Source organism: Rhamphochromis sp. 'chilingali' (genome assembly GCF_963969265.1).
Source record: "Rhamphochromis sp. 'chilingali' genome assembly, chromosome: 1".
Lineage (NCBI taxonomy): Eukaryota > Metazoa > Chordata > Actinopteri > Cichliformes > Cichlidae > Rhamphochromis > Rhamphochromis sp. 'chilingali'.
Window position 1 is genome coordinate 62,700,977 of NC_137929.1, and position 27,953 is coordinate 62,728,929.

Here is a 27,953-nt window from a genome sequence, read left to right on the forward strand (position 1 = left end):
TTTTTGCAGGTGAATTTTTTTCAGGTGAATTTTTGCAGGTGAATTTTTGCAGGTGAATATTTTTGCAGGGAAATTTGGAGGATAAAAAATCAGTGTCATAAATTCAATGTCTAAAAATACTTGAATTCTGATGATACTATATTTCTTCCATACTGTACCAGTGTACCTGCACATGTGATGTGACAATAAAAGTGAATTGTTTACGTGAATTGTTCAAGTTCACTGCTGTAATAACTAATAATGATTAATATAATAACTATAATATTGGCCATATTATATTTACACTGACTTTAGTCTCATGAACAACATAATTGTTATTTACTAGCTAATCTTAAAATGACTGTTCAGTACAGAAATGAAGCCCAACAATCATGTTTTACAGTCATGTGGTCTCAGCCTCAGATACTTATTAAATCACACAAAGTAGAAACAAACGAACAAATGAACAAAATATGTTCTCCTTCATTTCTCTCAAACAAAGCTGTATGAAACGTTTCCAGCGGTTAGTATCATGGTTGCTAGGCAACCTGGGCAGCGCGACGGAGATCGACCGGCATTTCACAAGCCTCGCACTTCCGGCCTTAGCGGTCTTTGAGTACGCGGCCCTTGTGGACCGTTAAGGCTGCGTACTTTAGGGCTGCAGAACCTGAATTGGGATACAGCCTAAGGCTGTTCCAATTCTCAGCACCGGTCCTCTCTTTCCCTGAGTCCTTAGCAAATCTCCTTCCCACGATGACGTTTCCAACGAGGGCAAGAAAAAGAGTTTAGGAAAAGGAGATAGGCGCTACTTTTGAAATAACACCCCACATGGTTACGTTGGTCTGCTTAGTCACGTGACCGCACAGCAACAAATCACAGCAGAGCCGGAAAAGGAGGCGGAGCAAAGTGTGTGTGCAGGAGAGGAGTCGAGCAGAGAGCTGCTTTTTCATGAAACGGGAGTAAAGTAGTAAACTTACAGGAACATATACCACTGCCAACGTTGGGATTAATTTCTGCATCGATCTGCACACCCTTGTGTCCTGGATCGTAGCCGAGATCAGCGTGAACCACGTGGGTCTCTGCTCCCTCATCTGTTTCTTAAGACTTCCAGCTTCATCACGGAGTTTCTCTCGGTTTGTGGGCTCATATAAAGGTAAGCACCGAGCCAACTTTAATGTGGGTTCAGTTTATGTTGTTGCTGTTAAGAATAATAGATTGCTTGGTATACACTGGAGTTAGACAGACTGTAGAGTTTGTGATTGTCTGCAACATTATAATCTGGCGGTTGCTATGGGGTAAGAATACATACAGAAAAATAGTCTTTGAATATGAACAAAGGGTGCAGGGCAGGAGAAGAGCCAACCCCCAGGACAGGAAGCCACGGGTACAAGCGTGGGGGAGGGCTGTCACTACCGAGAAGGGTCTGGCTGCAGGCACTGTGGAGCTCCACAGTAACCGGAAACACGTGACCTCCACAGTAACCGGAAACACGTAACTTCGGTTAAATCGACTTTGACATCGAAAACTAAATTGCGTTTTTGTCCCTATTGATGCTGCTGAGAAATAAAAATGGTTTTAAGTGGGGGGTTTTAACACTCTGGGTTTGTTCAAAAAAATTCACCATCCCCTAAATTGTTCGTGGCCAAAAGTGACACTTGCTGTTTCGCTGATTTATTTATTTTTTTACAGTACATCGCGTTGTGCGTTCTGATTGCTGTAGACCATTGTCAATCAATCTAGTCCAGTGTCTCCTGTACAGGAGCGGTCCCTAATAGGCCCACGGACCGGTCCCGGTCCGTGAGTCTTTTGGTACCGTTCCGCGAGAGTTGATCCTCCGGTGTGAAATGTATGGTTGTAGTTGTGTGTCTTATTTTGAAAGAACTATTTACGCGTTACCATAGCGACCAGATAGCGTTAAGAAGCAGAGAGGAGGATGTCAGAATCAGAATCAGAATCAGAATACTTTATTGATCCCTGGGGGAAATTATTTTTTGTTACAGTGCTCCATTTTAAACCAACATTAAGACAAGACAGACAATACGCTAACTAAGAATATGTCACTGTCATTGTTATTGGCACACAGCTCAAGTCACGTTTATTATTACATTTACAAAATACCACAGTTTCTTTTTTTTATTCTTTTGTTGTATTTATCCGCGACACCTTAAAGGTCGTTCCCTGAAAATATTGTCTGACATTAAAGTGGTCTGTGGCGCAAAAAGGTTGGGGACTCCTGCTGTACAGTACAGAATGCGTTTAGCTTGTCGAATTTACATAAATCTTCGATCGCTAGCAGTGTAACTCTGAAGTGCTGTACTGTATGTTTGGAAGTTTTCTCCCAAACAAACACAACAATGCCGACGAAACGTTTTGCACCCTCAAATGCACCTTTAGGTTTCATTCCATAATACTGGACTTATGTTTCTACGAAGGTTTGAACTCTAAGAGTGTTTAAACAAAAGAGAAAAGTGTGAAAATGTTCATGCCTGTCTGAGAAAAGTGTATAAAGCATGTAGTGAGGGGTTTTACAGTCTTAACATCTGTAATAATTGTAAAAAATAAAGTTGGCTACTTCATGGATTTCACCTACCGCGGGTTATTTTTAGAACGTAACACCAGCGATAAACGAGGGACTGCTGTATTATTAATAGTAGAGTCTGGGACATCTAATTGATTAACATCAACATTGATTATTATGCACTATTATTTTTGTTCAAGGAGAGCCAAAAATATAAAACTCTCTCAGCTTGTTTGTTGCCAAAAATGGCCACTTTTTGTGTATGTTCACAAAATGCTATAAAATGTTTCTTAAAACATTTATCTACTTTTACCGACGTGACTCTTTAAAATAGCACCAGTCCTTTTCATCAAAATCAAAATTTACTCTTTATAGCCAATTAGGTTATATATTACCATTAACTTTTCAGATAAAACGGTGATAAAGTCCTAATGTTTTCATGAAACTTCCTTTTATTCCCCATCTGAGCATCGGGGAAAAGGCTGTCTTGCAATTGTTGAGGTCACTAGTGTGTGCCCCATTTCTTCCAGGATCACTCTATTTATAGGTTTTAGTGGACTCATAGTACTGCGAAGTGGTTTCATGGTACAAAGGGATTGTATTCCAAGATCTGGGAGACTGTAGAAATGAGCAGTGATGCCTTTCCTACCATCTTTCCAGAAAAATAAGTGATCTGTAAGCTGTTAGGCTTACTTACAGCAGCAGCACTTTCTGCACCTGCATAAACTCCAGGACACATTTACTAACGATGTTTGTTGCTGTATGTGCTGCAGCTTTGAATTTTTTAATAATATATATTTTGTTAATATTTTGGCTATGGTGTCTTGTTATGAAATGTAAAAGAGTAAAAGTGTTGTTAGCAGGTGCGTCAAAGCTAAGTTTGACTGGGAAACTTAAAGCTCAATAGGCTGCATCAACAGAAATTCACTGCAGCCTATGTAATATTTCATGTGTCATAATTTATTCTACTCTATCTTGCAAATACATATTTGTGTGGCAATGTCATGCACAACACACACAACTATTAGATCCTTAAGATCAAACCCGTGTCATTGTTTTGGTCCACTGCAGTGCAGGGCCCTGTTTCAGGAAGCCGGTTTAGTGGAAAAACTGAGTAAGTATACCCTGAGTTAACGAAAACTCTGGGTTTTCGGTTTCACAAAGCGAGTTCAGCTGAAGCCTGAGTGAGTCACTATGACGACACACGCCGTGAAGCTAACCTGCCCCCTAGCAGGTTTACTTCAACTAACCCTGACTGTCTCCGCCCCTTTGTCGGAAACCTGACAGTAGGAAGTGTCAGACATGGCGTGTCCCTTCCTTGAAGAGCCAGTAGATCGTGAAGCCCAAATCCTCCGCAGAGCTCTCCGCCGGGAGAGAGTGATTAGAGCGCGTTTGGACATTTTATCATTTCCTGATGATTTTCTGTGCGAACGTTACCGTTTCTCAGCACAATCTATAAGTTATTTGAATAACATCCTCAGGCCATATATTACGCATGTGACACATCGCGGACATTCTCTCAGTTCTGTACATATTATTTGTATTGCACTTCGGTTTTTTGCAAACGGGAGCTTTCTGTATAATATTGGTGACGCTGAGCACGTTTCCAAGGCTACCATCTGTCGGGCAGTCAGGAATGTTACAGTTGCACTGAAACGTCTCCTGCACTCATCTGTGGTGTTCCCCGGTCACAGACCCACAAGATTCATCAAAGAGGGATTCCACAAAATTGCAGGTATCAGGATGACCAAAACTTAATTTATGATGTGGTGATATTTGAACTACTAGTTAAATTATACATTTATTTTCACGGTTCCCAGGCGTGATTGGCTGTACAGATGGCACTCACATTCCAATCATTGCTCCTTTAGTAAATGAAGGAGACTATGTGAACAGGAAGTCTTTCCACAGCATTAATGTACAGGTACATAGTTCCCTGTAGCATTTCAAACTAACAAATTATTTCATCATGGTGATGGATGCTAATTTGTGTTCTCTGCACTGTGAAGATCATATGTGATGCTGCCAACATTATCACAAATGTGGAAGCCAAGTGGCCAGGCTCTGTTCATGACTCACAAATATTCCGTGAATGTACACTGAGCACAAAATTTGGACATGGTGAGTTGAGAATACTTTAAAATATATAAAGACCAATTGCTTCAGGGACATTTGAACTGAAGTGTATCCTTCTGTCTTAGGAGAGTTCACTGGCTACTTGCTTGGTGATAGGGGGTATCCATGTTTACCCTATTAGCTTACCCCTTACCCTGACCCTGAACCGGGCCCACAGCAGCGATATAATCTGGCTAATTGCAGGACAAGAGCCAGAATTGAAATGACTATCGGAATGCTTAAGGCCCGGTTCCAGTGCCTGCAAAGACTCAGGGTCACCCCAGAAAGGGCATGTGACATTATTGTTGCATGTGTGATTCTTCACAACATTGCCACAATTAGAGGAGAACACTGTCCTTCTGAACCAAACATCAGCAGTGATCCAAACCATGAACATCCTGACCCTCCCACGGACATACAAGATGGAAGCGCAGTCAGAGACACCATATGTCACAATCATTTCCTTTGACCCATCACCTCAACATGTTGAAAGACGGAAAAACAGATTTTTTGTTCAACTGGCTTTATTGGTCGCCTGTGTTTCCTGTACACAAAGTATTAAAAGATGTAAACCTCATAAAGTGTCTCTGTTGCTTCCTCCTCTGTAACAGCTGTCAATGTTTCTTCATTATTTTCCTGTAGTAAGGAAATTAACAACATTGCTGTTCTACTGTAAACTCATATAATCTGTGGAGTATTACTCACAACTGCATGTTGGTCTGGCTCAACAGGAGGCTGCACCAGATGCAGTACACCACCACCATCAACTGATAGAATATGAGGTTTATACAGGTCACTTATAACTTACAAGGGACCAAATGGCAATTAACAAACATACCAATCACCTTACACTTCATTGTCATTATGCTCTCAAAGACAACCAAGACTGAGGGAAGGCAAAATCAGTAGGAAAATAACTTCACTACAAAATAATTCATTATGGTAAAGAGTTTATCAAATGAATGAGCAGCACTGCAAAGGTGACTGTGAAGAAAGGATGTATGCACATCATGTATTATTTTGAATTTACCTCTTATGTAGGCACTTGTGTCTTGCGGGGTTATTGACTCAGAGGATGTCCCCGCAGAGATGCCTTCGGCCACAGGGCGCCCACTGTTTTGGCTGAGGGCCAACTGCTCAGCCTCTGTGAGTGGTGGTGGTGGAGGACCCCCACCTGTTTTTCGGGCCTCCGCTTTTTTTCTGTTGGCTATAACGGGCCACATTTGAGCATACAGAGTAAGCAAATGTGTACTTGTAATGTGCTCAGATAATTTCAATAAGTGCTTACAGAAAGAAAATTAATGTAGCCTCTAACTGCAATTGATTTACATCGGACAAACAGACCAAGCACTATGGCTCATAATACAATTACACCTTACCTGTTTGGACTATATTTTTATATTTCATTTTTACTTGCTGCCAGGCACGTTTGGGGCCTGTTGGGTTGCACCTGCGCTCACATCACGTCACCAAATAAAATGTATAAAACAACAAATAAAATAACATATGATAAAATAACGTGTTAAATGGGTGGAAATCCCTAGATCAATGTTTATATTAACACTCACGCATTGACTCTGTCGGCTATGTTTTGCCATGCATGCTCCCTTTCTTTTGCAGCTGTGGCTGTGTTACTTTTTCCGCGGAATTTGCATGTTATCGGCATATGCTGCCATCAGAATTTCGGCCTCAAGCGCTGTGAAATACATTGACCGCGCCTTCTTTCCCTCCGTCTCCATGGTGACTCGCTTAATCTGTGCTCCGCTTATCAGGGCTTTATGTATCCTCGTCTGCGCGCTTCACTTGGGGTTAAAGCAACTCCGCATTGATTGAACTACTTGTTATCAGCCTTTCTGAAACCGAATATTCCGAGTTGGACAGTTCGGGGTTACTCAACCCTGCGTATCGTTTTTCACTCTGAGTTTTCTAAACCGGCTTCCTGAAATAGGGCCCAGTAGTCAAAAAAAAGAATAAGTGAAGTGTCCACAATTGGCCAGGATAGAGCCCAGTGTTAATGTTTAAAATGTATAAAAATATTATTGATTACAATTCTTTACTGTTAATATCAACAATAAGCTTTTTATTTTGAAATTACAACTTCAAAAAAAAATGCTGTTACATTTAATGCTGTTACACTGTAATCCTTTATTATAAGTATGGACACAGAATAAAGTGAACAACATTTTGAAATAAGTTTAATTTGAATTTTGTACTACGTAAAAAACAAAACAAAAAAACAACAACATATTAAACAAACAAACAAACACAGCCAGTGCCTTCATTTGTCCATTACATGTCATAGCACTGACCCTTAGCCCCTGCTCATCAGCACATGCTTTCAAAAAGAGCTCCATGTCCTCTGCAAACTGAAAAACAACGAGGAACAAGTCCCTTGCTCCAGTGTCTTCTTCCTCTGACATGTCTCTTAAGACCCTCTGCTGGTCCCCTTGATTTAAGGACAGATATTTTGGCATTGTTACATGTCCACGGAAAAGTGCCTTATTTTGGACAACCCACTGCACAGCAGGACACAGATCTTCAACAACTGCTGGCTCCTGTGTCAGGCAAATGGGGATGAAAACAGTTATTTCTCTGTTGCAGAACAGTTTTTTAACAGTTGTAGGAGCCATAATTGAATGTATTGAATTTTGATGATCACTGGGTTTTTATTTGTTTGGTTGTTATGGGAGTCACGTGGGTGCTAGCGGTGACATAAATGGGCGTTGTCAGTCTGTCATTCATGGGTTTTGATTTTGACAGAGAGGAGGGCTCGGTAGCCGTAGTTTTTGTTGACCGCTGCACTACATGTTTCGCTTCGTTTATTAGAGCCTGTGACGTTGTAAGAGTCTGAATCAGGAGCTGATGATATTACTCTGTAAACTCTCAAAGCACTTTAATAAACAAGCAAACAATTCCATCTCTCGCATTATTGCGTAAAGTTGACAGCGCGTCAGGCAAATAGGCAGGCTCCAGCCCCGGCCTGTAGCGACTGTGGAAGTCGCTACAACAGTTATTCAAATGTCACTAACCATGTAATTACACTACTGTTTAAAGTGAATACTGACCTGACTGACTTCCTGGAACTTGCGCTTTTTCAGTCTGAAAATTGGCACGTGTTGTCCTTCAAGCACAGCTTTGGCTTCCTCTCTCCAGTGTGCAAATAGCTTGCCAGAGCTACGAAGAGTAAGGCCACAGTGAGGGCATGTCATTTTCATGGACTTTCCATCAGCTGCAGTTTTATTGAACACAGAGGGTAGAGCATATGAATGTTCTAACAAAGACTCAGAAAATGGTTCAGATACCGAAGACAAAACCTTGGGGGGGAGATGGGGCTCCTCGAAGAGTACTGCCGGAGGAATATGGGTCTCCTCGGAGAGTTCAGCGGGGAGCAGTCCTGATAATGGTGGCTGACTTGGCATTGAAGAATGCTGACAAGACAATATATGCCTTGCCATATCCCCACGCCGTATGATTGTAATCTTACAGACAGGGCGGTGAAAGTGTCCTGTTGTCCTGCAAGCCAGCCTGCACCGGCATATCATTTTATCTGTAAGAGAAAAAACAAACAAACAAACAAACAGATGTAATTTAAATGTAGTTGTATAGAATGCAATCAATTTGTCTAACAATCAGATTGTACATGTTAACAAAAACATCCAAGCCAACCTCAATAATGAAAGCAAAATGGTATGGATCACAAAAGTTATGTCAAGAAAAGTGGTGAAAAGTAAATAAAAATATATTTTATAAAAACACTATTTTTGTTGCAGATGAATGCACTGAACTGTACAATATCAACAGCAACTTTTATGTCAACAAAGATACTGCAGAAGTGCTTAAAAAAAGTGCATATTTATAACTATAAAGTATATTTAATACAAACATACCTTTGAAAGGCAAAGCATTTTTTTATATGCACACTTAGATGCTCCTCAATCTTTGCCCTGACAGTAGGGCTGAAAGTGGGGCACAGAGGGCAGTGAAAGAGTCCTCTGCAACACGTGTTGCATTCCTGCAATTCTGGCTTTAAGCCCGAATTCCGGATTGATATGTGCATCTAAAACAGAGAGAGAAACAGATAAACACCATATATACATTTAAGTTAAGGTTTTAGCAGAAATAACAATTTACAGTTGGCATGTAATAGATTTGGGAAGAAAATTCTTGAAAAAAACCCACAAATATTTTACAAGACACTTTAATTTGTGAGACATGTTTCTATTGACATATAACAGTCAATTGAACAGGGGCTAACTAAAATCTGGGCAATAAAAAAGCTGTACAGAAAAGAATGACGAATAGAAGTATTGATAAATATATAAATCTGTTTGTGATGAAATTTACAGTGTTGACGCTAACAGTTTAGATACCTCTGTTTAAAAAGCACTGACTCGACTTTTTAGTCAAGTCGAAGTAAGAAGTACAGGGTCTAAAATATAATTTATGTACAAAATATTGAAGTAATCTTGCGTCCAAAGCACGCGTGCGGGGGGCTGATTTACAAATGTACGCATTACAAAGTACAGATACGCGTGCTAAAATGTGAGAAGTAGAAGTATAAAGAAGTATACAGTAGGCACAAAAAAGTACAGCAGTAAAGTAAAGATACCAGAAAATTCTACTTAAGTACAGTATTGAAGTATTCGTTATTTTGCATCTCTGACGCCAACAATAAATCATACTCTAATGCAAAATGTGTTTTTTGCTTCTTCTCGCCCACAGAAGCCGTTAATCCAGCTCTCTTACTTAAACCAGGCCCAGGAAAAAGCATATCTGTGTGTTTCTCTGCCATGGAGCACGATGAAAAAACATTAAAATAAGGAGGAATGTTTTTGTAACGCAAAAAAAGTAAAAGAAAGACTTAACCAACCTTTGCGATCAACTTGCATGACTTCCACGGTATCCATGCGTGTTTACGGCTAGTGTGGAGGTCACGTGTTTCCGGTTAGTGTGGAGGTCACGTGTATCCGGTTACTGTGGAGCTCCACAGTGGCTGCAGCCAGGTGCTCTTGTCACTACCCGATCCGTACCGGAAACCCGATCGGTACCCCGCATGTGCGAAAGGTGTCTACTTCCGGTCGAAGCATTTTACGATAGTTACAGGTCAGAGTATCTGTTAAGATGTTAAAAATAACAAGTATCTCTTAACATGTTTCCGATAATGAAACATTTAATATAATGTAGACAAAAATAAAAAAATTAAAAGATAGTGACAGATCGGGACTCCCGATCCTTACTGCGCATGTGCAAAGTCAGACCGTACAAATCGGGTCTACCCGATCCATACCGCGCATGTGCAGGGGTTTTCTTCTTCTTCTGTTCGTTTAATGGCAGTGTACTCCCCAGTGTACGAGGACACCGCCACCTGCTGACTGAGCGAATGAACCCTATTGTAAACTGAATTAGCGTCATTACAAACGTGTGTTAAATTTGATTTAGTGATAATCGAGTGTGTTTATGCTTGTCGGTGTGGAGAGGATTGTTGGAAAAGTGATGATAATGTCCGCTATCACTGTCAATTGCCAGTAAACACTTCATCTGGCTGCTGAATCTTCACGTGACATATTATAAAGTCTGTATTATTAACTCTGTCATTAGGCACCATTCTTCTTATTTTACGGCGCTGTTGTTCAATCGGGGAACGCTTTCTGTTGAGGAGAAAAGCAAAAATTTGTTGCGGATACGGATTATTCATTGTTTAAATGTCCTGGTAGTCGAAAAGGAGGCAGAGCTGCTGAGAAATGCTAGGAGCTAACTGGGCGCTAACCATATCATTCAAACATATTGAATGTCGCAATGTTGGCAAAGAGAGGAAGTGACGTAAGATTTGCGCATGCGGGGTACCGATCGGGTTTCCGGTACGGATCGGGTAGTGACAAGGGCAATCAGCCTGTAGAATAGGACTTCATAGGGCTTTGGAGTTGACGTCACGCCACAAAGCATTGTGGGAGCGCAGCGTCGTTTTCGGGGTCTACGAATCAAAACAAACACACTGTGTTGGAACGACGACTACAAGAAAGATGGTTAAAAGCAGCTCAAAAGAGAATGAACTGTATAGAGACCGATTGCGTCCAGAGGCGAAGCGGCGGTACGTGCAGAAAATAGCGTGCATTGGAAATGTGGACCCGTATGAAATACGGCCGTGGAGTAGAAACCCTGAAGACCAACCGCTACTGACGTAGCCTGACATATTTTCGGACCTTGTCTGTGGAATCAGCGCGTACAAGTCGTCATTCAAACACAGGTAAGTCAGCTCGAGTACTGCGAGTGAAACGCGTTTGATTTCCCTGCAAACATTCACATTAGTGCAGCATAAATTCATTCATGAGGGGAAATTACAGTGAGAACATGTGGAGGCTGTTAGATGGATAACATAGTGAGTTCAGTGCATTGATGTGACATTGTCCTGAAGGATTGTTATTCTTTATGGTTAAAGAAATTGCACTATTCATATTTATTATAAATAATCCTAATTATACATCTTGCTTCCATGTTTGTATCCTGTGTCACTAAAAATACATTTTATTTTAGTTTTATACATTGATCAATGACCTGCAGAATCTCCTTATCATATTAAGTGATTCATAATTGTCACTTTATGCTTTCTCCATCTCTAAAGTGATGACATCCTTGCATTACATACTTTAGGTTCATTTTCTGCAGGCAGGTTTCTGACAGAGAACAGGCAGATTTACACTATAACATGCAGCGTTCTATAGATGGACACATAAAGAAATGAAAAATTACATGTATGTGCTAACTTTCTAAACACTTTGTTACATTTATGATAAAGTAGATAAAACACATTTGTGACGGCCTTGGCTCATAGTTCTTGTCTTTAAATGAACTTTGTCTGTGTGTGTTTCAGGTCCTGCACTCTCAAAGACTGAATGAACCAGCATCGCAGCCATGGGTCACTGTGAGCATCACAGGGAAGGTTGAAGTCGCCCACTGCAGCTGTATGGCCGGAGTCGCAGAGACCTGCACCCATGTCGCTGCTCTTTTGTTTAATGTAGAAGCAACAATGTTGATCTGTGGCATAAGGACTGTTACAGATGAACCTGCATCTTCAGCTGCCCAAAAAAAGGCTCTTGTTCAAAACATAAACAGAACATCTGTATTGAAAGGTAAAAGGAGCCGTCCTCAAAAAAGAAAAATCCCACCTGCTACTTTGGAGGAGTTGTCACCGCTATTGGATACTGTGCTGGTACACAGTAAAGCTGTGGGTTGTGGGAATGACCCATAATGTTTTATCTAGGGGTCTAGATTTATGCCTGTAGTGCACTGCCATGTAAATAATTTGCATTTACTGAATATATACTGACTGAGTCCCACTGTTCAAAAGTTGAATAAAGAAACAAACTAATTTTTGCCTCTTTTTTTAATTTTATTGAAACCACCTTATAGAACATCACATCAGTTACAGTGTAGAATCCATGGCATTTATCAGAATCAGAATACTTTATTCATCCTGAGGGAAATTAGGGGTTACAGCAGGCAGCACGCCAATGGCGCATGCGCACTCACAAAGGAACCTTCTGACCAACTTTACACAAGCATCACATTGGGCAGACATGTCAGAAGGTAGGCTGATAGGAAAAAACAACGAAAATACACTATATGAGGTAAGAGGAGGAGAAAAAAAAACTCCACTCAGACTGAGCTCCTAGTGGGAGAACAGTTTGAGAACAGCTTATCAGTGTAAGTGTGTGTGTGTGCGTGTCCATAGTTTAGCTGAGACAGTGTCCTTCGGCCTATCAGGCTAAGTAAACAGTCCTCCAGCCAATCCAGGTGTCCTTGCATGGGACGGGAAGAATAGCCGTAACACAGTCGTTATCAGGGAGTGATTGTTCGGCTCCAGCCTTGGGCCTGCAGCTGGCGCCGTTATGGGGGTCCGCAATCTCAATGTTGATTTTGTAAATTTCCATGCGAGCAGCCCAGGAGAATTTTTGGCTGCCCTAACACTCCGACACTGGCCTCTCGATCTCCCGTTGGAGAGCCACGATCCTCCCCATGATGGTATCAAACTTCTTTTTTTTTTTTTTTTGGTATCAAACTTCTGTTCCATGGTGTTGCCATTCTTTTGATTCTGAGACCTCAAAGCTGCAGCGATCCGTTCCGTGATGTCGTCCAGCTGTCGCTCAAGGGTCTCATTTTGAGCAGGCCTCTCTCTGATGTATTCCCCCATACGCTCAATGTTGTTGCTTTGAGCCTTCACAGCAGCTGTAAGCATCTCCAAGGTGTTGACCATATTACGTTCGTTGTGAGAGGTCGCGCCTCGTCTCATCTCTTCATTTCCAGCGGGCAGCCTTGGGGGGGGGTTTGAACAGCCGGTTCCGCTCTCTTATTTCTCCGATAAACCAGGGCCAAGCCAACTCCGATCAGCACGAACCCTGCTATCATGGTTCCGAATAGATAGATATCTTCAGCGTCCTCGATCGACAGTCCCGCCAGACACATGACTCTCCAGTTCTGCCACCCGTCCATCGTGTATCCGGCAGGGAAAGTCCCTCCAGGGCACTCGGGCTCTCCCGAGCCCAGACTTCTCGTTGAGAAAAGGGTGTCAATAGCATTCAGAGACCAGTTAATCAAATCCATAATTCTCTTTTAGGTTTTAGAGAATGACCGTGTGAGTCTATTCCAGGGAAAGTAATGCACACGAAACAGACAAGGACATAGAGGCTAAGCAGGGAAGATAAGGGTGAGGAGGAGAGGAGAAAAGTGCGACCGCCTTCGCTGAGAGCCAAAGAAGAAAAATGATTTTATAGTTTACAAATGACAAAATGTTTACACAAAATCACGAGTGTTTACATGATATCACTCACTACTAACATTACTTTATTTACTGTATCTTTTGAAAAAATACAGCAATTTTAACAGCACAAGACTTAAGAGTATTTAACAGGAGCAGGTTTCATTTTTCCCTGGTTTTATTATCACACTGTTCACCAAAACGCAGCAAACCTTCACCATCTTATCCAGAAGGGTCACCTCTTCACCCTCACAAGGAAGAAGTAATCTGATTGGCATGGTGGTATGTTTGAAGCAGGTCCCTTGTGTAGCACTGGAACCCAGTCACGATGTGATTCATCCATTTAATAGGCTGGTTTGCTGCAATAATGCCAAATAATTAGCAACTCTATAAATAGAAGGTAGTTCTGCAAAATCACTCAGTAGAATGTTTGTTGTCATTTGCTATGAGCTCAGAGCGCATAGAAAATAAAACTAATAGGCTATAAAGATTGATATGAACATATTTAGAACTTACCGGAATGAAAATGTCTGGAGCACCAACAGATATTTGGAGATGGAATAGAACTGCACGTCAGCTCGTCTCACAGCTGCTCTCCAGGCTAGACGCCTTTGTTTGGTAACATCGATACACGAGCTGCCTCGTGTTGCTTCCAGGTTGGGAAAGAATGAAAAGATAAACCATTTTCAAGCTTATTTTCTTGCTGGTCGTGCGATCGAACATTGCAGCCGACCACACAGCAAATACGAACCATGGCTGTTGTCTGTGCCTTCGCTCCCTTTTCACTTGCGCTAGACCCCCAAAATGGCGGATCGGCGCCTTTGTTTGGTAACATCGATACACGAGCTGCCTCGTGTTGCTTCCAGGTTGGGAAAGAATGGCGCTGGCCAGTTGCCGTGTTTTATAACATGATTGACATGGCAGCACTGAATGCACATGTGCCGTATCAAGCATGCACCAGGATAAAGGAAAGACTAAATACTTTTTTGCCCCACTGTATTTGTGTACATGACAGCATTGCTGTCCAGCATTGTGTTTATCAAAACTCTTTTTACAAATCCTGCTGTGTGTGTGTCCCCCAGGTGATTAACAGGAGGAGAAGAGTCTGGTGGTGCAACGGAGGAACAATTTCATCCATTTGGACTCAGCTCAGCCACTACAGAGGAAACAATCAATGACTTCAACACAAAAGGTGAGAAAAATATCACAGTTACAATTAGGGATGCACCGATACCGATACTGGTATCGGGTATCGGGGCCGATACTGTAAAATGTGTGTGTACTCATACTCGTAAAAGTTAAGCGATACCATGAACCGATAATAATGTAGCCCGGATGGGAATTTGGGAGTAGATACTCATAATTCCCATGGACTTAAACGCCACGGTAACATAAGGTGTTCACAGTTGATGTTTTGTGATGTAACTGTACCCAGAATGTAATTTGCCCTGTAATATGTCACAAGGTAAATACAGGTAATTAGAGCAATCAAACTGTTATGTTAATCATAAAGTATTATTTTATGGTATGTAACTCTGAATGGAGTTTAAATATTGTTCAGAGTTCTAATTTCTTGTAACAGAAGTTACAAGAAAATACAAAGATCATATTTTATAAGCACACATTGAAACAACAATATCATCAGTTGAACTTGAAATTTCTTATGCGTAAAAGATTTTCTCTGCTGATCAATATTTCTTCAATAATGTCATTTTCATTACAACTCTCATTGTAGCACATCATTGTAATGTGATACTGCCACCAGAAGGTGGTGGAAACACACCAACAATGTGTTTGTTGACATGTTTGATTCAACCAATGAAGGGAGTTTCAGTTTGTTCCACGACTGCATTTCACTCACTGCCTCTGTTTGTATCTCTGTCACTGCAGGACCAACATGGAGCGAGAAGTCAGCGCTCTCAGGAGGCCGACAAACCTCACAGAAGAAAAGGAAAGAAAACCTACAGCTGTGATGAGTGTGGAAAGTCTTTTACCCAGGCTGGACACCTAAAAACACACCAAGTCATCCACAGTGGAATTAAACCTTACAGCTGTGACTTGTGTGGAAAGTCTTTTACCCTGGCTGGAAGCCTAAAAACACACCAACTCATCCACAGTGGAGTTAAACCTTACAGCTGTGACTTGTGTGGAAAGTCTTTTACCCAGGCTGGAACCTTAAAAAAACACCAACTCATCCACAGTGGAGTTAAACCTTACAGCTGTGACTTGTGTGGAAAGTCTTTTACCCAGGCTGGACACTTGAAAAAACACCAACTCATCCACAGTGGATTTAAACCTTACAGCTGTGACTTGTGTGGAAAGTCTTTTACCCAGGCTGGACACTTGAAAAAACACCAAGTCATCCACAGTGGATTTAAACCTTACAGCTGTGACTTGTGTGGAAAGTCTTTTACCCAGGCTGGACACCTAAAAACACACCAAGTCATCCACAGTGGAGTTAAACCTTACAGCTGTGACTTGTGTGGAAAGTCTTTTACCCAGGCTGGAAGCCTAAAAACACACCAAGTCATCCACAGTGGAGTTAAACCTTACAGCTGTGACTTGTGTGGAAAGTCTTTTACCCTGGCTGGACACTTGAAAAAACACCAACTCATCCACAGTGGAGTTAAACCTTACAGCTGTGACTTGTGTGGAAAGTCTTTTACCCAGGCTGGACACTTGAAAAAACACCAACTCATCCACAGTGGATTTAAACCTTACAGCTGTGACTTGTGTGGAAAGTCTTTTACCCAGGCTGGACACCTAAAAACACACCAAGTCATCCACAGTGGAGTTAAACCTTACAGCTGTGACTTGTGTGGAAAGTCTTTTACCGTGGCTGGAAGCCTAAAAACACACCAACTCATCCACAGTGGAGTTAAACCTTACAGCTGTGACTTGTGTGGAAAGTCTTTTACCCTGGCTGGAGACTTGAAAAAACACCAACTCATCCACAGTGGAGTTAAACCTTACAGCTGTGACTTGTGTGGAAAGTCTTTTACCCAGGCTGGAGACTTGAAAAAACACCAACTCATCCACAGTGGATTTAAACCTTACAGCTGTGACTTGTGTGGAAAGTCTTTTACCCAGGCTGGAGACTTGAAAAAACACCAACTCATCCACAGTGGATTTAAACCTTACAGCTGTGACTTGTGTGGAAAGTCTTTTACCGTGGCTGGACACTTGAAAAAACACCAACTCATCCACAGTGGAGTTCAACCTTACAGCTGTAACTTGTGTGGAAAGTCTTTTACCCAGGCTGGAACCTTAAAAAAACACCAACTCATCCACAGTGGATTTAAACCTTACAGCTGTGACTTGTGTGGAAAGTCTTTTACCCAGTCTGGAACCTTAAAAAAACACCAACTCATCCACAGTGGAGTTAAACCTTACAGCTGTAACTTGTGTGGAAAGTCTTTTACCGTGGCTGGACACTTGAAAAAACACCAACTCATCCACAGTGGAGTTCAACCTTACAGCTGTAACTTGTGTGGAAAGTCTTTTACCCAGGCTGGAACCTTAAAAAAACACCAACTCATCCACAGTGGATTTAAACCTTACAGCTGTGATGAGTGTGGAAAGTCTTTTACCCAGTCTGGAGACTTGAAAAAACACCAACTCATCCACAGTGGAGTTAAACCTTACAGCTGTGACTTGTGTGGAAAGTCTTTTACCCAGGCTGGACACTTGAAAAAACACCAACTCATCCACAGTGGAGTTAAACCTTACAGCTGTGACTTGTGTGGAAAGTCTTTTACCCTGGCTGGACACTTGAAAAAACACCAACTCATCCACAGTGGAGTTAAACCTTACAGCTGTGACTTGTGTGGAAAGTCTTTTACCCAGGCTGGAGACTTGAAAAAACACCAACTCATCCACAGTGGATTTAAACCTTACAGCTGTGACTTGTGTGGAAAGTCTTTTACCCAGGCTGGACACTTGAAAAAACACCAACTCATCCACAGTGGATTTAAACCTTACAGCTGTGACTTGTGTGGAAAGTCTTTTACCCAGGCTGGACACTTGAAAAAACACCAATTCATCCACAGTGGAGTTAAACCTTACAGCTGTGACTTGTGTGGAAAGTCTTTTACCCAGGCTGGAACCTTAAAAAAACACCAACTCATCCACAGTGGACTTAAAGCACACAACTGTGACTTGTGTGGTAAGGCTTTTACCCAGGCTGGACACTTGAAAAAACACCAACTCATCCACAGTGGATTTAAACCTTACAGCTGTGACTTGTGTGGAAAGTCTTTTACCCAGGCTGGAACCTTAAAAAAACACCAACTCATCCACAGTGGACTTAAAGCACACAACTGTGAGTTGTGTGGTAAGGCTTTTGCTCTAAATAGCGACTTACACAGGCATCTAGTTACCCACTCTGGAATTAAGGCGTAGAGCTGCGACTTTTGTGGAAAAAGTTTCAGTGACAAACGGTACCGAAATATTCACCTACGGATTCACACTGGAAATGATGTTTCCTGCTGTGATCAGTGTGGGAAACTGTTTGCAACAGATGCACAGTTACAACAACACACTGAGGAGAGACCTTATAAATGTGACCTGTGTGAGAAGACTTTTAAAGCTCCAAATCAGCTGAAAAAACACCAACAGATCCACTCCAGAAAGTAACTCTACAAGTGCAGTTACTGTGAGGATGTATTGATTTTTTATCTTGTAATTTTAACCTGATTGTTTGGAAAAAGTCTGATCAGTAAACTTATGGAGTTATACTGAATGAACTGTTTGGAAAAATGAAGAAGTAACCTGAGTTTTATAGTGTAAACAGTAAAATGTAATTGGACGTTGGCAGAGATGCTTTTTATTTCAGGCGACGTTCAGGATAAAAACGTTGAAGGAATTCCCTGACTTACAATGTCTTTGTTTAGGAGTGGAGCAAAGCACACTGATCCATTTCTCAACCCTGTCGTCACTGTGGTGGTGGGCAAGCGTTTCTCTTTAACCTTTGTGGAAAAACCTCCAATCACGAACGGGACCTAAAACCACATCAACGTAGCCACACTGGAGACAAAATGAACTACTGCAAAGAATGTGGGAGAGGGTTCCACACACCAAGTACATTAAAAAACATGAACTCTTCCACAGTGTGGTCAAAAAGCACATCTGTGACCAGTGTGGGTCATCCTTCACCACTGCAGGAGGGACACCATACAAGTGCAGACACTGTGACAAAAGCTTCTCACAATCAGGTCATCGTAACAAACATGAACGTACACACATGGAAGTGAACTTCAGCTGTGACCAGTGTGACAAGAGCTTCAGGAATCTCAGTTCATACTCCGAACACAAACGATCCCACGCTGTAAATAAACTGTTTCACTGTTACCAATGTGCAAAAACCTTCACTTCATTATCTGCTCTGTGCAAACATCAGCCTGATCATGCAGGACTGAAATCACTGGATCACAATGAATCTGAAGAGAGAGAAAGATCCTCTTCTGGTTTCAGGGTCAGACTTAAAAACCTTGAGATATATATGTATATATGTATGTATATATCTTTCTACGTAGCACTCATAATTCTTACTCTCATGTATATATGTTTGGCACTGATCACCACCTGCACTCATGTATATATCTTTCTACGTAGCACTCATAATTCTTATTCTCATGTATATATCTCATGTATATCTCATGCACATATCTTTCTTTCTACATAGCACTTTAATTCTTATTGTCTGCACTGAAGCACCGCAGCAATTTCCTAATGTTGTAAACCTCAACATCTGGCAATAAACCCATTCTGATTCTGATTCTTGAGATCAGGCTCCACAGAGTTCAGATGGAATCTCCTGTAAAGAGTGTCAGCTGATGCCACACTTGGATCTGATGAGGTAGCTCTGATTTCTGGACCTGCAGTGAATAATCCTGAATGTTACATTTAGGAAGCTGCATGTCTAGATATGCATATCAAGTTTATTTTTTTCCTTTGAGGGATTTTAATTCTCTAAAATGTTATCCCTGTTACATTTTAATCTTTGTTCCCTTAGGACACAGTAGTGTTTAGTAGTTGTACTTGTTACTGTATTATTAAAGTTATAGGAATGTCTTTTTTACCAAACTAATAATGTATCAGAATTGCAGATATGGATATATATTTCAATTTCTTTCATTTGAACTTTCTTAGTGTTTCCAAAATTAACTTTTTTTTTAATGTATTCATTTAATGTGTTACCTCTGTTAAATTTCAATTCTTCATTCATATTTAACCTTTTGCTGTTGTAAAATCTTCTCTTAAATCATTTTCTCCCAAAACTAGAAATATTTTCACAGCAGTTGCTCTTAAAACCTCAAAAATGAACTAAATCTGTCCACCAGCTTTGAAAAAACACCTGCTGTGACTTTATGTCCAGAAAAAAAGAAACTCAAGCTGAACTGGTTTTGGGCTGTACTTCCATGTAATGCCTGTTTGTACCAGAAGATGGAGCAGTGAGTCAGTGTAACCTTTATTCAATTAGGCAAAGAACACAATCTTATTCACAGTGGCAGCAAAGAAATGTTGAAAGTTAAAGTGTTAGTTATATTTGAAACTCAAGCTGAACTGGTTTCCACATGTTCTGCAGCTGTTTTCTTGTTGATTTTAAGTTTGTATTATGAAATCCTGATAATGTTAAAGTGTTAGTTATATTTGATGAAGTCTGTGTAGAGTTTATCTTATTAAACAGTTTGGTGTGAAAAATAAAGAAATGGTCTCAGAACAAGTAGTTTGTCCCATTATTTCCGATTCAAACTAATTTAACTGTTTTCAGTGGTACATGTGGAGGTTTATCACAGGAGGCGACTTGACTGTTCTCCACTCACACTGAAGAAGGATCCTGCAGCTCATTAAAAACTCTAAAATGATCTTGAAAGAAAATATGTTTGATTTTTCTTAAAAACATGCTCTTGGCATGAAGCTTTGAGACAGTGTTTTTAAGAGTCATTGTGGTTAACATCTCACACATTCCAATAAAGCAGATGTTCCTGCATTGCAACAGCGGTTTGCAGTTGCAATGCAGGATTGTGCTGCTGCTCGTCTACAGGACTCTCATGGAGCACCACTTTGAAACTTTGTAACTCTCTCTGCAAAATACAATATATAAAGACCAATGCTGGGCAATTAATTATATAGTTACTTCTTCAAAAAAGTTACTGAGTATTGCAAACAACAAAGATTTTTGCAGCTGTTTACCTAAAAATGCTGCTAAGGGATTTTTTTTAAACAAACATTTCAAACTATTTACAGAACAATCAGGTGTTCTGCATCAAATCTGATGCCACACAAATTATTTGTGCCTCTCCAAAAAATAATTTCTGTCCACTATGAGATAAAGGAGAACATCAAAAGCCTGATACCTGCAGGCCTGACAACAGGAGATGTATCACTCCTGTAACATTTAGCAGCCGCCTCATTGTTCTGACACACACAACAAAACTATTGACTACACTACACACTAACTATACAAGATTTGCGCTAAACGTTGCAAATCTCTCACATCTCAAAACACTGCCGTCACTCCTAAATTTTCCTCTTCTTAACAACTTCCGTTTCTTAACAACCAAATGCCATGTTTTGATTGGTCGGCATGGTACATTTTTTGACCAATGGGAAAGGGTGGGGTGTTTTGGTTTTGTCTTTGCTCACAGGCGGAGAGTGCTTTATAACGTTTTCTTTATAAAATGACGTTTTTACCATTTCTTCCCCCAGTAAATGTAAACAACAATATTCTGGAAGAAAACCAAACACTGGATTTTTTTTTAATCACAACTCTGTTTTTTATGTGGCCTATCAACACAATTTGAAACCTGGTATAAAGTCCACTCTTTTTACGTCACTTGTTCCATCTGTCCTGCTCACATCTCCAATGGTTGTACACGTTGTCATTAACGTGGCTTCACTCCACATTAGCCACGCCACTTTGCTAGCTAAAACACCGGTTTCGGCACATAAGGACGCTGTCATAGCCTGTCAACGACGTTGATTAGCTGCGCATATACGAATTTGAATCACGTGATTGGCTGGACTATGGGATGAGGTGCCATTGTTCTAATCCCATACTGGAGCAGCCAGTCACTTACTGACTAACACTGCAAAACAGAATTGTTAACGTATTCACTTTAATTTCAATTCCGGTTAGAATTTTATTTTATGTGCAACACGGATTTTTTCTGCACAGAGACCGTGCCAGCAGTGCGCAATTGAGCACACGCGCAGTTTAGAGGGAACATTGGTGATGATTATCAGAAAGTGAACAAGGTCTCATGGTTTGATGCTTGTCCAATGCCTGAGTTGACCTGGACTGGTTAATAACTGCTTGTCTTATTTTATGATGCTGGATTTAACCAACGCTTACTGGCAGATTCCCTTATCTGCGGAGTCCAAAGACAAAAACGGCCTTCTCCACTCTGTATGGTTCGTACCAATTCGTCACACTTCCGTTTGGCTTATTTGAAGCCTCGGCCATTTTTCAGCACCTCATGGAGCGGTACCTGCTTCCTCAAATTGCATATGCTGTTTTCTACCTGGATGATGTTGTTGTGGTACCCCTGTGAGGTACCACACAGTTAAACGGTTAAAGGAAACCTCAGAAGAACGGCAGCTAATTCCCTTTTTGCAGCATGCAGCCAACGAGGTATTTATTGATTTATCGTTGATGAGAGATTTTTTAGTTTTGTGATGATGCTTAGTTGTAGCTTCATTTAAAGGAAGGAGAGCTTGTGAATTGGAACCAACACAGGAAGAGAGATTGAAGCCATAGGTGTAGAGGAATGCGGTGACATACGATACCATACCTCCTGTTTTAACAGACAAGCTGGCTCTCTCTCTCTCTCTCTCTCTCTCCTTTTATGGGAATGTCTGAATTTCTATACATACAAAGGTACCTCCTTTTTCAGCAGATAAGCGAAAGGTTTTCTCCTTCTAAGGAAAAATTATCAGTTCCATACATGCCACTCCTACTGCTGTGGAAACTTGCTTTAAGTATAAATAAAGGATGTTCTGAATGCCCTGGGCGGTTTTTCTGTGTCACATCGGTTGAGCAGTGACCGCCCATGCGCATGTAAAAAAATAGATATCTAAGTTGTAAGTTTCTTTGCCTTCTAACAATTTTCTCCTCACAATCGTGTTTGTTGTACAGTGTTATTTTTAGTGCTGTGTCTTACGCCGAGTTTTATTTTGTTAATGCTGTATAGTTTTCACGGTAGCTTTGGAGAGAAGTCTTCAAATAAACCAGTGACAGAAAACCACTTGCGTCTGCCTGTGCTTCCAGGGAATTATACTCATGTAGCTATGATGATGTTTGCTAGTTCACCTTACATGCATTAATGTAATAAGATGGTTAGCGTACTCAACGTGAATTACACACGAACAACATTAAGCTACTCACGCAGAGAAGAACGGCTGCTGCTGCCATCTTCGTCCGTCATCATTTCTGCTACACTGGCAGGGCTAGGGGCCAGGACTCTACTCTTCGTGTTTTTGGGGGATGTTGCTAATTCCAGGTCCGATAACAGGCACCACACCTTCAGTAGATGTACACGGTGTGAGGTCTCAGCAAGCTATCAAATACGGCGCATTTCTCGGCTTTTAAAAAAACGCTATGCGTCACCAGGCGTTTCATCAGATTTGAGGTGTTACCTCCTTTGACAGTATTGCAGTATCTGATTAAAGCACTTGTAGCAGGCTGCTGAGTTTGCATCTTTTGCTGTGAAGTATAGCCAGACTTTTGACCGCTTCGCCTTGGGCATTTTTAATCTGTAGCTCTGATCTAAAAGAACGTACGTACCTGGACCCGCCTACTATCCTCGGAAACGTATAATGATTGGTTAGAATCTAAAGTGTATCACAGCTCAGGAAAAAAAAGCACCGAAATAAAGCACCGAAATAAAGCACCGAAATGTGCGCTGCTTTTCTGTCTGGTTACTACCGTTTATGTAGGAACCGGTGCCATCATGGCACCGGATACCGGTATCCATCCCTAGTCATATATTTACTGTTTTGCTGATTTTAATGGAGACCAGGGATATTATTGGACAGAACCTATGATCGCCGGCCAAAACTGACACTGTTATTGAACTGTTTAGCCAGTAAGACACTGTAGAAGACAATGTGATGTGTTTATTGATATGAGTAAGGAAAGTAACTGTTATGAAAGAAGATGTTAATTAGAGAAAATGAACCAGTAAAGAGAGTATATTTCACTGAGGATATAAGTAAATGTAATTGATGTGAATGATGAACCTGCTGAATTATATATTGAAAGCTCATGGTAGTGTTTATATAGCATTTGTTTGTGTGAAATAAATCAGACTCAGACACAATCTGGAGGAATACAGAGACACATGGTGTCTTCCTTACTCCGCTCTTCACCTGCTTTTACAGGTAACATATTTGTCATCATGGTCTTCATCCTTGGGACCCATAACAAATCCTGGGGGCTCGTCCAGGATTGTCGACGCCTTGCAGTTGATACTGATCCAAAAATGACATCTGGGACCAGGACGGGAGCTGATGCGAGCTGAAAGTTGGAGCCGAGACTGATCCATGGTTGCTAAGACGGTGGGTCCAGCGGGCCTGGGTCAGCAAGAGGTCGACGCAGAGAAGGCTTCCCTGATGCAGAGATAGTTCATGGAGCGCTCAGGATATTAAGGCCTGGAACTTTTAAAGATATGTTAATCAATAAAGACGATTTGACTGTACTTGAACTGAAGGGGTTTCTCCATGCCCACCTGAGAGAGAAAAATAGTACAGAACTCTTTCAAGAATTAATGTGTGCCAGAAAAGATGAAAGTGAGACACCACAGCAGTTTCTCTACCGGGTGACAGGGTTGAAGCAGTGGGTCCTCTTCATATGGGACCCAACCTAACCTTAACAGTAGCAAACCAAGTCTCCCCTCGCCAGTCACATCAGAAGTAGTTAACCAGCAGCAGGGTGAGGCACTCGCTACGTCTGGTGTTATGGCACCCCACACTAAACGTGGGGCAGTTGCTAAGCTAATCAGTAATAAAGCTCTCATACATTGCAATTTGAATGGCTTAGCAGTGAAAGCAGTACTTGACACATGTGCTCAAGTTTGCATCATAAGTAAACATTGGAAAGACTGATACTTGCCTGACTTAGTCATGCAACCTCTGTCTGAAATCATCAAGGAAATTGATGAGTTGAAAGTTTGCGCAGTCAACGAGGAAACCATATCATTTGATGGCTGGGTACCCATCATGATCTACTTATCGGGGGGTGAAGACCCCAGCCTCTCCGTCAGTATTCCGGTCCTCGTCAGTACCTTGCCTGTGGACAAACCATTGATCGGTTTCAATGTCTTGGAACAGATCGTTGAGGAGCAACTAGAGCAGTTGATACCTGCTCTTGTTACCTTGCTGTGTAATGCCATCTGTCTTCCCCCTGAGAATGGTGAGGTGGTCAGAAGCTTCTTTCAGACAGTAGAGCCAAACATTACACAAGGGTACTTGAGAACAGTTGAAAGGGATGTGATTATCCCTCCTGAACAGGTCACCTGGTTAATGTGCCCCGTTCCATCAACCATGAATCCACTTGATTGTTCAGTGCTGTTTGAGGCTGATGAGGGCAACCAGGCCCTAAAGCGGTTTGATGTCTTGACGGGGTTAGTTGAAATACAGAATCCAGCTAACCCATACATCACCATTGCTCTAAGTAATGACACCAAACATGATATCACCTTGACAAGCAAGATGGCCCTGGGCACCTTACAGCCAGTTGAACGTATTGTGGAGGTTGAGGCCTCAAACGAGTGCCCACCTGCAATAACAGTTCGCAAGATAATGGTGGAGTCAGCTGGACCTGTCCCAATGTCGTGGTATCCGCCAGTGAATCTTGATCATTTGGAAGAGGAACAAAAAGAGATTGTCCAGAGAATGTTGTTTGATGAGTGCAGCGTCTTTGAGTGGGATGGGAACAATATTGATTGTAATCCTGATCTGAAAATGGTGATAAACCTAAAGGTTGACATACCAGTGCAGAGAGCATATACCTCCTTTGCGCTGTCTTGTAGACGGGGATACAACTTCCTCCCACGGATTCCTATCCTATTCCTGTCTAAACGGCCCATCTGTGTCTCCTAAAGGATGACATACCAGTGCAGAGAGCATATACCTCCTTTGCGTGGTCTTGTAGATGGGGATACAACTTCCTCCCACGGATTCCTATTCCTGTCTAAACGGCCCATCTGTGTCTCTGTTCCTGTCCGTGATGTGGCCTCCCATGATTTACGCACTGTCTGTGTGGGCCTTGTGTCATCAATTCACAGAGAGTTGGGGAATGTCTTTCAACTCTCTGTGAATGGTACTCATGGCCATTGATCAGTGTGCTTTGGTCAGTGGTTGTTCTCAATGGTCATGAGAATTTGTATATTAATGATCAATGAACTGACCTCCCAGATCATTGTTACTTCAGTGGGCTGGTTTCAGTCATTATGCAAATGTACTGTTTATAAGATTGGGGAAACCTGCAGTCAACTGAGACTGAAGAATTCACATGGATGAGTGACAAAACGTTTCTCCCACTGAAAACGTTACGTCCAGATGAACAGAATCAGCTTTTGGAGATTTACTTAACTGCTTGATTGAGCATGTATTAAGACACTTTAAAATTTAGTTTTTACTATTACTATTACTAGGATATTACCAGAAGAAGCTCACAAAGCTTTCTGCTATACTTCAGTTTCTGTTGATGAGGAGGATTTTTTTTTGTCTAGGCTTTAAACCACATGTCTGTTCTTCTGAGCACTAATATACACACAAGAAATAGGCTTTTATGAAAACACTAAATCAAACACTGCTAACAGTGGGAATAAAGGAATTATTTTACTGCATTAATAATATAACTTTATCAATAAATTGCATTAAACTGTTTATCACAGCTACTGGCATCAGATTAACATTTTTATTGCATGTGCAGCCATAATCATTGTATACACACATTTGCATGTTGTGCTTAGTGATCGGCAGATGAAGCTTCATGAAGCACTGAAGCGTTTCATCCAATTGGTTCATCCCAGCGCAAAGCTTCTTAAAGCTTCATTTGCTCTAGTAAGACATCTACTGGACATAAAAATATTAGTTGGCATGAATTTGAAGAGTGTGGCCTTTTGCACACAGCCTGTAAATGTCAACAACAAAAGGAGTGTGTAAAACATCTATATTGTAGTGATGGCTGTATACTGTGTATATTTATACTGGCAGTATGGAAAATGATTATTTGGAAATGCTTAAAATGGAAATGATCATTTACTGTGAGGTGAGGTGTGGTTGGGGTGTGGACAGCGGTTGTGCTTTTGTAACGTTGAGGTATGGACAGCTACACACTGAGGCTTTGAGCCTCAGTCCTGCCTGTTCACATTTTATTCTGTAAAAACTAAATTTTCACTGCTTTTATAACCTTTAGTGGGGAGAACGTAGCTAGGATTTAATGATTTAACAAATCTTTTGAATCCTTTGTCCTCCACAATGCTAAATGGCTGGGAGTCCTCAATCACCATGTTAACCAGGTCTTCATCTATTTGAGATTGTTCTCCTGAGGAAAGACAATAAAGATAAAGCACAAATATAAATATCAAACACGTAAATTATAACAGCTGTATAATATTGTTATATCATTTAGTAACATTACTGCATGCTATATTATCATGGCATTTGATGGCTCACCTGGTCTTGCTCCACAATCGGTGTTCCCCTTATTCTCATGCAAAGCTCTGTAGTGCCTAAGCATGGATGAGGTGTTGTTGTTATATCCCAGCTCCCTGGCACATAGCAAACACTTCACTTTGTACAAAAGTACAGACAGCTTAACATAAATTGTATTGCACCATCAGTATTATGAAAATACATCTTCTGTAGAAATTTACATACCTTGTTGGGAGGAATAAGATCAAAATGTTCCCACACAGGGGAGGACATCCTCCTCTTCTTAGCTGGCTCCATTCTCTCCAGACTTTCTCTCCTCACTCTCATAAACCTCCAAACTGTCTCCAAACTCTCACTAACTGCAACTCTCCATCAAACACCTACATTTTGAATGAAGTCTGAGGGGTTTATATCGCTGTCATATCTCACGGCAAAGTTCGAACCACTTCATGAACCAGTCACGTGGTACAGCCGGGCAGCGAGGCTTCGGACGTCATCATTTTCAGCTCCTCCCATAAATGAAGCAAGCCTCGATACGCGCATGGCGGAAACGCCCCCTCCATTACTCGACACAAGCTTCGAAGCCTCGATACAGAAGATAAGATAAGATAAGATAGAACTTTATTAATCCCTCGGGTGGGTTCCTCTGGGAAATTCGACTTCCAAAAAGCACAGCAACGACCGAAGTTACAGTTACAGTTATATATATATATATACACACACACACACACACACACACACACACACACACACACACACACACACACACATATAAATACAGAGACAAATATAAATAAAATATACAAAGGGGATAAATAGAATAAATAGGAATAAAAAATAAAAATACAAGTGAATTGCACATTTCAAGTATTGAGTCTATTGCACTGTTGACTATTTACAAAAAGTATTGCACAAGGTATTGTACAG

General features: G+C 41.2%; 2 protein-coding genes across 6 annotated transcripts in view; both read left to right on the top strand.

Moving 5' to 3' along the window:
- LOC308409534 (putative nuclease HARBI1) overlaps positions 1-27,953 on the top strand; it is a gene marked incomplete at both ends in the record, with an annotated part of 126,978 nt that overhangs the window by 95,542 nt on the left and 3,483 nt on the right. The gene's annotated exons all lie outside the window — the stretch shown is intronic.
- On the top strand, positions 6-26,635 carry LOC308394668 (uncharacterized protein). 5 transcript variants are annotated; one of them, XM_080879086.1, is made up of 3 exons: positions 52-1,132; positions 14,447-14,556; positions 15,255-20,084. In XM_080879086.1, the coding sequence occupies exons 2-3, from the start codon at positions 14,539-14,541 to the stop codon at positions 17,763-17,765; spliced, it is 2,529 nt and encodes an 842-aa protein (XP_080735212.1). In that variant the 5' UTR covers positions 52-1,132; positions 14,447-14,538; the 3' UTR covers positions 17,766-20,084. The 5 variants fall into 5 exon arrangements, 3 of the variants coding, with proteins under 3 accessions (XP_080735212.1, XP_080735213.1, XP_080735214.1); XR_013971275.1 differs by lacking the exons at positions 14,447-14,556; positions 15,255-20,084 and adding exons at positions 9,335-10,856; positions 11,481-12,059 and having other exon boundaries at positions 586-1,132; XR_013971274.1 differs by lacking the exons at positions 14,447-14,556; positions 15,255-20,084 and adding an exon at positions 11,481-14,440 and having other exon boundaries at positions 6-1,132.